At 44.7% G+C, this 14505-nt stretch overlaps 4 protein-coding genes across 4 annotated transcripts; 2 read left to right on the forward strand and 2 right to left on the reverse strand.

Moving 5' to 3' along the window:
* Window positions 1–64: 64 nt before the first annotated feature.
* CLUP02_05126 (uncharacterized protein) lies at window positions 65–1099 on the forward strand (the record flags this gene model as incomplete). Its single annotated transcript, XM_049284135.1, has 1 exon — window positions 65–1099. One exon carries the CDS (start codon window positions 65–67, stop codon window positions 1097–1099), a length of 1035 nt encoding a protein of 344 aa, XP_049141278.1.
* An 83-nt stretch (window positions 1100–1182) lies between these two features.
* CLUP02_05127 (uncharacterized protein) lies at window positions 1183–3446 on the reverse strand (the record flags this gene model as incomplete). The annotated part of the gene is made up of 9 exons (XM_049284136.1): window positions 1183–1446; window positions 1502–1589; window positions 1665–1804; window positions 1865–1936; window positions 2047–2246; window positions 2310–2424; window positions 2496–2902; window positions 2963–3302; window positions 3378–3446. The coding sequence occupies 9 exons, from the start codon at window positions 3444–3446 to the stop codon at window positions 1183–1185; spliced, it is 1695 nt and encodes a 564-aa protein (XP_049141279.1).
* Window positions 3447–4440: 994 nt separating this feature from the next.
* Window positions 4441–8357, forward strand: CLUP02_05128 (chitinase; the record flags this gene model as incomplete). The annotated part of the gene is made up of 7 exons (XM_049284137.1): window positions 4441–4569; window positions 4637–4913; window positions 5077–5240; window positions 5300–5421; window positions 5486–6745; window positions 6868–7669; window positions 7734–8357. The coding sequence occupies 7 exons, from the start codon at window positions 4441–4443 to the stop codon at window positions 8355–8357; spliced, it is 3378 nt and encodes a 1125-aa protein (XP_049141280.1).
* Window positions 8358–8725: 368 nt separating this feature from the next.
* Window positions 8726–10278, reverse strand: CLUP02_05129 (uncharacterized protein; the record flags this gene model as incomplete). Its single annotated transcript, XM_049284138.1, has 6 exons — window positions 8726–9167; window positions 9227–9699; window positions 9762–9829; window positions 9883–9919; window positions 10003–10022; window positions 10092–10278. The coding sequence occupies 6 exons, from the start codon at window positions 10276–10278 to the stop codon at window positions 8726–8728; spliced, it is 1227 nt and encodes a 408-aa protein (XP_049141281.1).
* Window positions 10279–14505: the final 4227 nt, after the last annotated feature.

A 14505-nucleotide genomic window follows, 5' to 3' on the forward strand; every position in this document is an offset into this window, starting at 1 on the left:
ACACCTACACTTCCATGTATTGATCAGTGGCAGACTCTCTTGAGAGAATCAATCGATAAACAAGATGCCCCGTCCCAGCTTCGCCGAAGACGCCCCAGAGCCAGATACTCCCAGGGTTGCCACTCCTACCACCCAACCTGTCTACTCGGATGCATCAAGTTCCTACTGGCCACCAGGCTGGAACTACAATCGCTATCGACATGCAACCGCGGACGACGTGACCTCTCTTCCCGTGGATGAACTGCTGAAGATGCAGGCCGGATTACGGGATGTCCTAGGAGAGGAAGGTGTAGGGCAGCTGGCGATGCATGTCTTCGAGGAGCAACAACGCGATGCAGAAAGAACTGGCGACGAGTCGACTGCTGAGACTGCAAAGAAGTCGGAGGTCGAGCACATGCCCCCTAACTGGCTGAAGCATTGGAAGCAGCGCCACGAAGGTCAGACGTGGGGAATGGTGGCCTTCCGAACAGCCTGCTATGATGACCAGGAACGATGGGAGACCTTCGCCAAGCAGGTCCGGAGAATCGTTGAGATTCCCTTCCAGAGGGACGCAGACGGAGCCGATGTGCATGAGTACTTCGAGGATGCGGAGTCAAAATTCGAGCTACGGTGGGTAGAGGATCCGGCCTTGGCCGGTGCCACTGCCGATGACCTGCGCGACAAGTTCGGCAACATGAAATCCGAACTTCCAGCCGGGTTTTCGGAGCAGGTATTTCTTGTTGCCACTTCAGCTGTGATAGCATCTGTGCTGGATTTGGGCGAAGGCGACCGACCGACGACTAAGTCTAAGTGGTGGCGGACATCGGCACCATTCTTTCTCGCGGTCGCTGCAGACACGGACCCCGGGTTGGAGGAGGGTCATGAAGAGAGGGAGTGGTTTAAGCCAATCTTCAAGGTTGCCGCAGAGACGATTGTTGAAGAGTTTTGGTGGCTCCTTGACTCGGACATCATGCCTTTGAGAAGGATCACGCGAAGTGTCCGGGGCTTAGAAGGTCTAGCGGATACCGAGACCGGCACCTCTGGAAGCGGGGATTTGGAGAAGGTATGGTGGTCTACGGCACCGTCTCCGGAAAGAATGCGAAAGCGCCGTAGATTTTGATCAGGATCTAATTCTTGGGAAGCGCACGATCTGGACGTGCGAGATGTAAGGGATGGCGCCTGTACCAGCAAAGAATAATTCCTCTACAACTCCGTTTTCTCTGACAGTCCCATTGCCCTTCTCAACCTTGGAGAGTCCACACCAGGCCATCCGATAGCAACGCCTCCCGCCTCAGATTCAGGCACTCCCGTCTCAATGGGTCCGACTCCGTTCCTCCGATAATGAGCGACCTGGTTAGGGTCGGACTGGCTGCCGGCATTCGTCGTCGCTCGTGCTGTGAGCGAAGCAGCACCCTGGACACAGTAGGCCACCCCCAGCTGCAGATTGGAGCAGTCACTTGCGATTGCCTAAGGACTCCTTGTTAGCAACTTAGCAGTGGTTCCCAGTGCATCCTAGGCTTACAGGGTTCCATGCTCGAAATTGTTCGAAAGAAATCGCAAATTTGTCCTGGACTTTGGCGCAATAGTCTCCGGACTGGATCACATACCACCTGGAGAAAAAAGTAAACAGTGAGCTTCGAAGAGCTGGAGTAATTGCCATTTTGCAGCAAAACCGAAAGACTCACTGGTAGCACTTGTCCGTGGTTCCGGGAGGTGTGGTTGTTGGAGCCGGCACGGTTGTTGAAGTTGCTGTGGTGTTCCAGTCTTGGGTGGGCAGTACGCAATAGAACACATTGGCCTGTAAGTTAGTGCACCCACTGTTGATCTGGGCCACGCCGTTAGTTGAAATCCGGCCTTTGGGCGTGCAAGTTATTTCTCAACTCACCTGGGGATTTATCGCACGGAATAGATCCAGCGAAACTGTCTGGTTCAAAGCCACAAGCTCACAGTAGTCGCCCTATATCAATGCAAGAGTTGACAGTTAGTGTTGGTTGATACTTGGGCCTCAAGGACCAGCTTTGTCTGAGTCCGCGTGGCCTTGCAACTGCACAGTTTAGAGGGGCATACCAGTTGGACCTTGTAGTACTTGCCGCACTTGGTCGTGGTTCCGCTCGCGACAGGCGCTGGTCTATCAGCCGTAGCGGTTGCGTAGATCGCAGTCTTAGTTACGGTTGCACCTGGGATCGTCGTGAAGTTGAGAACACCACCAGGTGGCCCAACGCAGATATTTTGGCCTGCGATCAAGTTGGTGCAGTAGCTATCGACGGCTGATTTGGCGGTTAGAAAGTGACATTCGAATTCAGCCACTATTTCCAAAAGAAAAGGCTTACTTGGATTCCAAGCGATTACTTGCTGGTAGGTAGTGTTGAACTGCGAGGCGACCTTCAAACAGTTGTCGCCGCCTTGGACCACATAGCTAATACAAGTAGGTGGAAGGCAAAGAATCTATAAATGCTCAATTTCAGCCAAACCGAGTCCTCGCAATGATCCTTCGCAACGAGAGCTCAAGAACTCACTTGACCGGCAAAGATGTTCGTGCAGTCCATCCGCAGGCTGTTTAGCGTAATCAACGAGCCCGTCGAAACGCCGCTCTTCTTTGAGATATCTATGCAGTTGTCACCAGCAGCCACCGTGTACGTGCGGCCTGCAACGCAGACTGCAGTGGCATAACCAGGCGGAGCATAGTTGCCAAGCGACGTAACATTTGTCTTCAACGATTGAGTTGCTGTTGGAAGACTGAGACTGCACTTTGACTGAATGGCGGCCCACGCTTGAGCCATTTCGGGGTCATAGTTTGAGTACGGGGTCGATTGTTGATGGCGGAATAGGCTGACCAGACACTCGGAGCAGAGTTGAGCAGTGGAGTACCCGCCGAGCAGGTCCGCTGGGCTTGCGGCATCGCCGAGTACTTGCTCGAGGTATTCTTCGTGCGAAGTCAGATCACGGACACGGGGTGTTTAACAAGAGATCTCTAAGTACTCACGAGTGCAGTACTCTCCGGTCTTAGAGTCTTTCAGACACATCTGCGTTCTAACAGCAGTGACAGAATCAACCCAGTAGGTCGGCGGATAGCCACTCCTAGGTTGAGGATCTTTGGCGCACTGAGAAACGACGTTGCTCCTGTAAGTGGCCAATGCTGGAGAACACTCAGATCTGCAAAGAACGCCCATGACAGTCTCATTGAGTACCGTGTGGTAGCTACCACCTCCGAGGAGATTCAAGAGTTCTCGGGGGCATTCCGGGACAGGGGCTGATAGTGCCAAGTTGCATCCGGACGAGATGCTATCGAAGACTGTGCCAGATTGGTTTGTGAAGAAGAAGAACTAAAGAGATCAATTGAAAGTTTGTATCTGATAGGCTGCTCCCGGATATCTCCAGAGCAGTCTAGGAGAACTCACACTTGGGTCAGCACATATGGCCATAGGCCATAAAGAGATAGTTAGGCTCAAAGCCACGATCGACTTCATAATGAGTTCAACTGCTTTAAGTTTTGGTGAGTAAAATGGTTCTTTGTTCGAGCTGTGTTCCTAGCAGACAACCTCAAGGTGGACGGAACCAGGAGAGCTCGTTCTATGTAAGTATGGAACACCTAGTAATTTCGAGGATTACTTCGGGAATCCGACCTCGCGTATCCACAACCATAGAACCTGGACTCTTGGCTTGGTTCTGTCATATTGAAAGCTTCTTTTTAGTAAGACATGAGCTGAAATATTGCCAAGCAGCTGTAGGAAGAGTCAAACGCTGATCGTTGTCTCAAGTCTGTCTTTGCTTCCCGAGGTACAATCATTTGAGTCAATCTGACATGCATAAGCTTACCACCTCACCTAAGTCAACACGCTGCACATAGAATACCATCCTGTGTAGTTGATCGACTGGCAAGAACTGTCTTACTGTTACTAAATGGCGCATATGATGTATAATGAGGTAGTAGACGGATACGCAGGGCGATAGAAACACGACATCATGAAGCACCTTAGCCGAGGTGTCCCCTTGCTCCATCACACTTGTGGCGCCAAACCAGCTTGTAAACTTGGACATCAGATGATATTTTTTTTCCGATGGCAAAGTCATTTTCAAATTGCAACATACTAGTTGAGACACAGTCAGAAGCTGTTAGAAGGACAGAGTACGATCAGAACGATTCACGCTTGCCACGATACCAACAGTCACCTATGTCTTGCTTGACGACCCCAAATTATTTGCAAGAAGGGAGGTTGCAGGTTGATTGAGGTCTAAGTCGATCGTCACTTCCACAAAGTCCTACACAGGTCGAATGTGATACGACTTGTCTCTAGTCACCATGTGATCAAACCCCAGGCCCCCTGGAAATCCGGGCCAGCCGGGGTTGTCTCCTTTTCCAGGGATTCCACGAAGAAACAAAAGAATGAGTTTATCTCGGGAACAGAAGGCACTTCAAGTCGAAATTACTTGCACTGAAAGTTCATGTACGCAATTGCAAAAATGAAGCTCCTCAAGCCCGCTGTGCTGGTGTTCTGTCTCCTACTCGCCGCATCGGGAGCGATAGCTCAGCAGGACTACAGCTGTTCCCCCACGAGGCCGTGCAAACTTGGCTGCTGCGGTAAGAACAATGTGAGTGACTTCGAGTTCGCAGAATCCAAAATTCAGAGAAAGTTCCAATTGCTGATGAGAGAACTAGGTCTGTGGCCTTGGGCCTAGCTATTGCGCACCCGCGAACTGCACTTCCAGTTGCGGTGCCAAGAGCGAATGTGACCCAGGCTGGGGATCCGCCTGGAGCCAGAGAGCGAAGTGTCCCCTCAACGTATGCTGCTCCAAGTTTGGCTTTTGCGGAACTACCAAGGAGTTCTGCGGCGACAAGAAGGTCAAGGCGCCAAGTTGCCCTGGTGGCTCTTCTGCAGGCAAGCGAGTGATCGGCTACTATGAAGGGTGGTCAACAACAAAGGCCTGCAATGGATGTAAGTTCAAGTTACCATTTAAGGCAATCATCATTTGAAGCAAGATTCTTTTCTCCAAACGGATTGCCCTTTACGATAATTACCTCTTACAGTAATCTTGTAATTGCCTTTTCGAGTAATTCTTCCAAGATTAGTAGGAGACAATTTACTAAAATTTCTTCAGTGAATCCTGAGGACTTACTCTACACTGCTTACACTCATCTCAACTACGCGTTCGCCTTCATTGACCCGATCTCGTATAAGATTGCGAATATGCAAGACTCCGACTCGAAGTTCATGCCTCGACTCACAGCACTGAAGAACTACAACCCTGGGATGGAAGTCTGGGTGAGAATTCAATTTTCGCATCTGTGTAGAAGGACTTTTCGCTCATTTTTGCAAATTAGATTGCCATTGGGGGTTGGAGTATGAACGACCCTGATCAGCCGACTAAGCGCACGTTTTCTGAACTGGCCGCATCCAAAGCGAAGCAAGACGTCTTCTTCTCATCTCTTCTGTCTTTTATGGAGTGAGTCCCTATTTGATAAGCAGTCTATATCAATGAGGTTTGACTAACAAGAGACCTCCGCTAGTAAATATGGCTTCGATGGTGTCGACATCGACTGGGAATATCCCGTTGCCGAGGAACGCTCTGGCACACCTGAAGACTACAAGAACTTGGTCACTTTTCTCAAGAATCTGCGCGCAGCACTGGGAACAAAGGGCCTCACTATCACGCTCCCAGCATCATACTGGTACCTTCAGCACTTCGATCTCAAGAACATCCAGCCATACCTGGACTGGTTCAACATGATGAGCTACGACTTACACGGCACTTGGGATGGCACAAACCCTTATCTGGGGCCGTACGTCAACAGCCACACGAACTTGACAGAAATCGACCGTGCCCTTGAGCTTCTATGGCGGAATGATATCGACCCAAAGAAGGTCGTCATGGGTATGGGGTTCTACGGACGCAGCTTCACTCTCTCGAATCCAAGTTGCAAGACCTCCGGTTGTGGCTTCAGCGCCGGTGGCGTCCCAGGCAGATGTTCCGCGTCTGCTGGGACATTGATGTTCTCTGAGATCCAAGAGATCATAGACAAGGGCGGAGCTCAAGTGACAACAGACAAGATAGCAGCCGTCAAGATTGTCACTTGGGGCGGTAATCAGTGGGTCTCTTACGACGATGAAGAGACGCTCAAGTTGAAGATGGACTACGCCAACGGCAAGTGTCTTGGAGGAGTCATGGTGTGGGCTGCATCAACAGATGACGCTAAGGGGACTGCCATCAAGGCTCTAGCGAAAGCTTCGGGCCGAACCGACTTGTCGAAATCTCTCTTTGCCAAAGCAGTCAGCAGCGACCCCAGCCAGTGTGTCTGGGGCGAATGCGGTGCATCGTGTCCATCTGGTCTCGTCCCGGTCGAGAGTTCAGGGAGCAACGCCAGTCCACTTGGCATTGAGTTAGGATGCAATCAGGGAAAGCGCAACTTCTGCTGTCCACCAAAGAACCCACCAACTTGTAAGTGGAAGGGAAGCCCCAAGTTCTGTGGTGCGCTCGCGAAGAACCGATGCAGTGGCAAGGAGATCGAAATTGCTGCAAGCACAGACGGATGCTGGACTGGACACAAGTCTTTGTGTTGCACCAAGACTGATTCAACAAGTACTCTCGACTCTTGTGAGTGGCTCGGTGCTGCCCCATTTTGCTCAGCTGGCGCGACTTTCGGTTCCATCCTTGGACTCGGCACAACACCTGTTGCTGGAGCATTCTCCTTCCTTTCGTACGGCTGTCCCAACAAGGACAAGCCGAAGGAGTTGACCACTGGGAAGCAAGGAGAGGGAGGTCAGCAGACGTGTGCCTACAACGGAGGCTTCAAGAGCTATTGCTGCAAAGACCCTGTCCCTTGGAAAGAATGCAAATGGCCAGTACTATTCCACTCAACGCTAACAGAAGCTTTGACTGACTGTCTTGTAGGCGATCCGGAAACACTGCTTGGGTTCAATGGAAGCAGATACTGTCCGGCCCCCTCGCCAACCTTTTTTTCGATTTTTCAACAGACTGCAAGACCGGCTGTGAGAGCGGAGAAGTGACCGTCGCAACTGATGGCTTTGGCTGTCGCTCTGGGACATACTCCTATTTCTGCTGTGGTAATCCGAATACGCCAGTCGAGCCCAAGCTACCAGAGATCAGTCTTTGTCCCAGCCCAGCAAACTTGCCGGACTTGTCCACAGTCCCAGAGGGCGGTTCGAGCCCTAAGAATGTTTTCAAGGAAGGAGATGTCTTTGACAATAACTGCATACTACCGCCAATTAACAAGAGGCGACACATGATTCGAGCTGCTCGACCGCATCACAGGGGATTCGACAGTAATGACACAATCTCGGAGGAACCAGAGCATCCGGCACTCGCTGGCATGGACACATCGTACCTCTTTGGGAGATCGTTGGAGAAACGCGGTGCCAGAGACGTTGCTATGAAATTGTGTGCACCCGGCAAGCAGAGCAGCAGCATCTACACTCAGAACTACCCCGGTGCGACCAGCATCATTCGCACTACTGGGAAAGCTTTCACAGTGGCTAAGCAGGGTGTTTGCGCCGCTGTTGGAATCACAGCTCTGACTAACCTTGATCCGAATACCAACTGGGTTACGGAGCATGTGTTCGAGAAGCAAGAGTTTCGTGACGCAGTTGAGTGGATGATGGATGGTAATACGCCGAAGGGTGTTGCTCTCACAGCCGGTAAAGCTCCCTTTACGGGAGTCTTCGACCTCAATGGCGTAAGTTAACCTTCCGTTGCTTTTGAAATAATTTTGATTTTTCAACTAATAACCAATTCTGTAGTTGTTTCAGGATACCTGGCCTTCGAAGACATACACCACTCTTAAAGTTGTCCAAGATTGGGCGGGCAACATCAATGACGCTTTCACAGGTCTTCTTGGTCGAACGTCAGACGCAGGTCTCAATAACGCAAACACCGTCAATCTCCAAGTCTGCGACGCCGATTTCAATCGCTACAAAGAGTTCATCGTTGCTGGTAGCGACTTCATGAGCCAGGCGACGTGGAAGAACTACAGCCCCACAGGTCGCATCGCCATCTTGTCTGATGTGATTGACACCTTCGCGTATCGAAGTGAATCAAGCGTCATCACCTCATACCAAAAGACATATGCTTCACTGGCCACCCTCTGGGGCGACTTTGGTCGATATGCTGTCAGCAAAGGCGTCAACTACGATTTTGCATCAGCTTGGAAGCAGATTGTCCCCGCCAATCTCGAGAGCCAGGTCTCATCTGCTCGAACGTTGTTCGAGAGCTATGTCAAGAGCGAGCTAACATTCTGGAAATCGACTGCTGCCGCGACAACTTACTCGCCAGTGGTTGTCAAGGAGATGACTGATAAGCTTACGGATTGGCAGGGGAAGGTGACTACACTAATTGCGCTTCCGATTAGCAAGATGACAGCTTGATTCTGTTGAGGATTCTTTGTAACTTTTAGTTCTCTTTATATTGTATAGACACACTGACCCGCTATCCCTTCCTCCTGCTCCATGAGAGGTGGTGGTCTGAAGAACAGCTCTCTATCCCATCAACTGCTCGATGGGTTCAGTCCAATTATCTTCAGCTCTGTTCCGATTCCGATTAGTTCCGAAAATGTCCATCAGGGCTTACAAGTTCAATGGACTAGATCAACACGTAATTTGATCTAATACCTCTGAAGAGTGCATCCATGTATGATTCGGTCCTGCTCAAGTACTCTACCAAACAGAGGGTAAAGATGTACACCAAGTGATGTTCTGATACGCTAATAAGCTCCTAATGCCGAAACACGTAGGCCTTAGCCCAATTCTGTTATTGTCTCCATGAAGCCCACGGAGCCCTTTCGAGCCCAATCAGGAGATCCTGGTTCTGAGAAAGGCGACGCAGTGACTTTGGAGTACCATTCATCCGACCAGATGCCTCTTTCCACATCGTCTGGTCTGATAGAGGTTACTCGACTCATCCTTTCTATAGGAAAGATCGAATCCCTATGTTCATGCACCATGCTCTCTGTATTAACAGTGCTTACCAGCACAGGCCCGGTTACCCCGGTGGTATCGACTGCCGTTAAGTTTTGCGTTTGTAGCTTACTGCCCATGAGAAATTTGAGTTCAAAGTACTTTTTGCTGCTCTGGCCGGTGTTGCAACTTGATTGTTGCGAACCACTGAATCCGCGCATGAACAAGATATTGATTGCCGGAAGACATGCGCAGATCATGCCGATGCTCACTTCCGCAGTCCTAGGGAAGACTCAGCGTCAGCGTCTAGCCTAACCCAGCAGTAAAGTATGAGGACTCACCCAAGTAAGTTAAAACGAATAAAGTCGACCGGCTCATCATCCGACTTTTGTAGTTGAATTACTAAAATCATCCGAATAATGCTTGCTGCTGTGGCGACGCCCCCTGCGCTGAGCATGAGAATCACCTTAAGCCGTTTTGTCCATGACATTCGCAGGCTCAAAGCCACGGGTATTGGGAGACATAGAACGGTAGTATCCGTGATGGCACTAACGGCAGTGTCGGCAACGAAGATGGCTCGCTGATTGAAGCAAGTGGCGTCGAGAGTTGAGTCCCAATAACCCGCGATTGGGTGGCAAATAAACATCTTGAGAAAGAGGACCGGAACATAGTATCCAGTCATGAATACAATGACGGCATATGTACCAATAATAGTCTTCTTGTTCAGTCTGAAGACTCTGATTACGATGAGTAGCAAGGCGAGTTTTGTGAAATACGAGTTAGGGCCGTAGATGAGTGTGTCCGCATACAAGCCCTGTGGCGGTATTAGCACTTGAGTTACATGATGTCTGCATGAGGAGGTTGAAGAGTAGTTACCTTCAAGAAACCAACGAAATTGTCCTTAGATATCTCATAAATGTGAAAGCCACCTCCATAACGATGCACTGAGATGGGATCAGTCGCCATGTAAGTGCCTACATATCACATTATTACTTACTCACGAGTGCCGTCGAGCTGTACCCGACTGATAATATCTATTCACCTATCAGCTCACGCTTGGACGCTATTGAGGTAACAGATTTGGCGACTTATTTGAGAGACTATTTGAGAGACTTACCCAGGCGATAACTGCCATCCCTGCAATTGTCAGCTTACAAGCTTCACAGCATAGAGACCCGAGACGAGATCCCAGTGACAGAGGCCTACAATCATCTAAGTAGAACGGCGGCGCGATGAGGGTTTTCGCATAGATGCGCAGCATCATAAAGATACTAACAGACACAATGGAAAGAATCTGCGACACCAGATTGATGGTATGCAATACGTCCTGCGGATGCTGAAAGTCGGGCACTACGCCTTCCGGCGGGGGGGCCGCCCCCTCCTTGTCAGACATCTCGCATCGGCGACCGGGAAATGTGGGCAAACCGGCGGGATAGGTCGGCGGGGTCGGGTCGATGCGGGGCGAGACATAGTCGTCCCGTAGATGATCGCTTTGTTATTCGGAAGGGCGCCGCCAACATTGCCTCCGACTCGACGTAAAGAAAATCCGATAGTGCAATCAAGTTTCGTTGTCTGGAGAAACGGGTCTCCGCGGGGATGTCACTTGAGGGAAGCGTCTCGTATATAATTGCCACATAACGTTTGTGCTTGTGATAGCGTCCCCCGGAAGAAACTATAGTCGAGCCCAGACTTTTGGGAGTAACCAGCCTTGACCATGTCCTGATTCTTAAACTCTGATAGCTACACCAAAACCTCAATCATTGATTGGCTCATGGAACAATCGGCAGCTATGACGCCCGCACTCCGGAGAGGTTTATGCATAGAAGAAGTGTGTTTTCGATGGACGGGAAAAGCTTCCTCTCAGCCGATCATCAAGCTTCCTCGGTAGTTCCAATCTTAAAGTGCTGCTAACAGATTAAAAAGCTATCTAAGCCTCATCAGTGGAGAAATCAAACGGCAAAAATGTTACTTTGAACCGTGCCCTCTGCGAAGTGGCACGTTTTTGAGGCGTCTTCGATACACTAGCTCATCACATAGATCAGTAATACCTAACTTCGATGGATCAGAGGGGAATGAAATCCTTCCCTCCAATCGATCTGATCTTAGGATTTCTCGTTTGGAGTTGACTCGCGAAAAGAAACGTTGCGCCACGTCTCCTTCCTGGCAGGATGGGAGCATATCCAGATCATGCAACGAAGTCGCTGCTACCAGCCTTTTCAGGTACTTACAGTGAATACCACGCGACGCGATAGGGTGTAATGTCTCAAGACTGACTCAAAGACTCTTGAACGCTTTGCTATCGAGCGGGCAGGATACGCCAGGACCAGGGTTCGCGGGGTAGCTGGGCACCGAAGCAGGCAGTATTCTTTCACCCAGAAATCCCAGTTTCGCTTTGCGACACGTGGGTGAATTGGGCGGTCAGACGCAACGGTCTCTCGATACTCAACATTCGTCTCGCATCCTGAAGTGGCAATTGGAGCCCGTGGTCTCAGGACACCTGCAACCTTCAGTCAAGACCAACCATGTCAGGATCCATGCCGAAACCGGGCGGACGTTTCTCGACATGGGCAGTCGCTTCCAGAAATATGAGAATACTTCAATCCTTAAAAGACCCTTGAACTTTGGGCTCGTATAATCACAGAATATGGAGGCTCATAGAAAGTGGTCAAGTATCAGTATCGAAACAGGAAGGACCCCGTAGCCTGCAACTCGTGTCGGTGATGATACGAAGCTTGATAGCTGAAGCCTCCCAAAGCTTAACACATTCTCAATGACTGCATCCTCCCCTAAATCTAACTCGAATGGTTGTCATCATATGAACTGGTAACCGTCCTCGGGTTCGTCAAAATATTCTGGCTAGCGGAGAAACGAACTCTTCCATGCCCCGGAAAGGGATTAATTCGTGCGCATGACCTGAAGATATACTTTTGTCTCTGGCCTGACTTTTGTGACAAGAAGACTTTAATGGGCGAGAAATACCCCGGATGAACACCGAGTCAAACCGATTTCGCGTCTGCACACTGCTGCTTTGTCCGTCGCTGTCGGCCCTTCCTCCCAAGGCAAGAACGAGTGTAACAGTGCGACTTGAGTCTGTTTGTTTCTGTTTCTTCCATTTATACTACGCAGTAACCGATGCAATAGAGAGGGGTGGCACAGACGGTAGCACGGTAGTTTGGCAGCTCCAGACTTCCGTCTAAAGAGAGTGATTCGATAAACTAATAATAACCCCCCCTAGTTAAGGTAAGAGTCCCGTGCATAATAATAAGTACTTAGTTATTAGTAGATCCTTAGGAAATTTTTTAGCTAATTAAGGGCTAAAAATATTTTATTATATAATCGCTTTATTATTAATTTAAATATTACGAGTTTTATATAATAAGAGAATTTATTATTTTACGCTTTACTAAATTATCTTAAAAATGTTTTTTAATTATATCTCCTCTTAATTATATTAAAATTTACTTATTATAACCGACTCTATAAAATTATTCTTATAAGACTTATTTATTATATATAATAATAATATTATCTTAATACTTTTATTTTAATAAAGCGAATTTAATTTATTATAAAATATTTAAAAAAGTTTAGATTATAATAGCGTATTTATTTTATATTTTAATCTTTATAAATATTAAGCTCCTATTTATAGAGAGTTAATTAAATAAGTAAGTATTATATAAATTAAACTTTTATATTAAATATTAATATAATACTTAGGTTATAAATAGTAATTCCGATAATTATATTATTATTTTTAATAGCTTAAATATCCGTACTAAAACTTAAAATAACTAAAGTATTATTATAGTATAATAGCTTTAATATATAGCTAGTATACCTAAGTTTCCTCTAATTATTAATAATAAAGTTATACTTATTATTTTAACTAAAGCCTTATTTATAAAAGAAATCGAGCGGCTATAGGATATAGTATATTTAACTTTCTATTTCTTAATATTAAGAATTATTAAAAAATAATAGATTTAATATAATACTTAACGAGGTATTATTAGTTTTTTAATAATTAATATTATTTTAAGAAATATACTTATAACGCGATACTATTATACTTATTAAAGTAGCAAAGCCTATTTATATATACCCTATAACGACTTTTATTATATAATTATTTTAAAAGACCTTATTAAAAAATATAATATATTACGAAATAGAGTTAAGATGTTTAATATTATAAAAGAAATTATTAGGTAAGTCCGGTTATTTAAAAAATATTTTAGAAACGTTTTAGAAACGTTTTGAGAATATTTTTAATCGTTTTCTTTTTAAATAAAGTATTATTTATGCTATATATACTAGATTTAAAAAAGGCGTTATATATTAAAAATAGAATATAATATACTTTTTTAAACTAAAAAAGATATAATATAGTATATATATAAGATTATTTAATAAGATAATATAAATAACTTATAAAAGACTTAATAAGAGCTTATTAGTTTTTAGTAATAGATCTTAGTATACTAAAATTCGTATCCTTTATAAAGACTTATAAATTACTACTTTTATTTAATTTTATTAGATTAAAAATATTATATATAATATATTCAAATAGCTATAAATAAAACGGATGCGTAATTTATAAAAAAAAAGGGTTAAGAATATTATATATTCATATTAAATTATTAAAAACGTCCTACTTATAATAAGCTTATTAAATATTTTATTAAGGGATAAGGCTAAGTTATTACTAACTAAATAAAACTTATTTTAAACTACTACCTAAACTTAAAATAATAAAGTGTTCTATTAAATATCGATACTTTATTCTAAAGAATATTAAAATAATACTATTTATTATTTTAACATTTTATAATAAATATAACTATCCTTCATTATTATTAAATAAAACTCTAAAAGCTATTATTTAAAGTTTTTTTTAAGTTCTCTAGAGGATTAATAAACTAAGTACGAGTTTAAATACCTTTTTTTAATCTTTTTAACTTTAAGAATTCCTAGCTAAGAATAAGGGGTAAATAATTATAAATATTTATTAAAGCTTTATAAAAATAGACTTTTTATAATATATTATTTATAAATAATAAATTCTTTTATTTCTTAGAAGAAGTTAGACCTTAGCTCTTATATTATAGTAGTAAAGAGAAATAAATAAGCAAATATATATAGATTTCTTTATAAATATGAAAAAATAGCTATTTTAATATTATAATAAGTATATAGTATATTTAGTATACGTATTAATTTAATACTAATTATATAATTATTTACTTTTTTTAAGACTAAGCGGAATAATAGAAGTTCGACGATATAAAGTCGTTTATAGTTAATATAAATTATAAATATATAAAAGGTATAAGTTAGTGAGAAATTATCTAGGGCTAGTATAGCTAGAATAGTAAAAAAAGTATATTATAATACTAAAAATATTTCCGAAATATTTCTTAACTTTTATTTTAAAATTATTAATATATTATTTATAAAGCTCTACTTCTTATACAGGTCTATATAAATACCGAAACTATAGATATATATTATTATATATTTCGAGCTATGTTTAATATTCTAGAGCAAAAGTATTAAGTTTAGATCTAATAAAAATACGTTTATAAAACCGGCCTTTTTAAAGTTATTTTAGATT

The sequence above is a fragment of the Colletotrichum lupini genome, chromosome 3 (genome assembly GCF_023278565.1).
Source record: "Colletotrichum lupini chromosome 3, complete sequence".
Classification (NCBI taxonomy): domain Eukaryota; kingdom Fungi; phylum Ascomycota; class Sordariomycetes; order Glomerellales; family Glomerellaceae; genus Colletotrichum; species Colletotrichum lupini.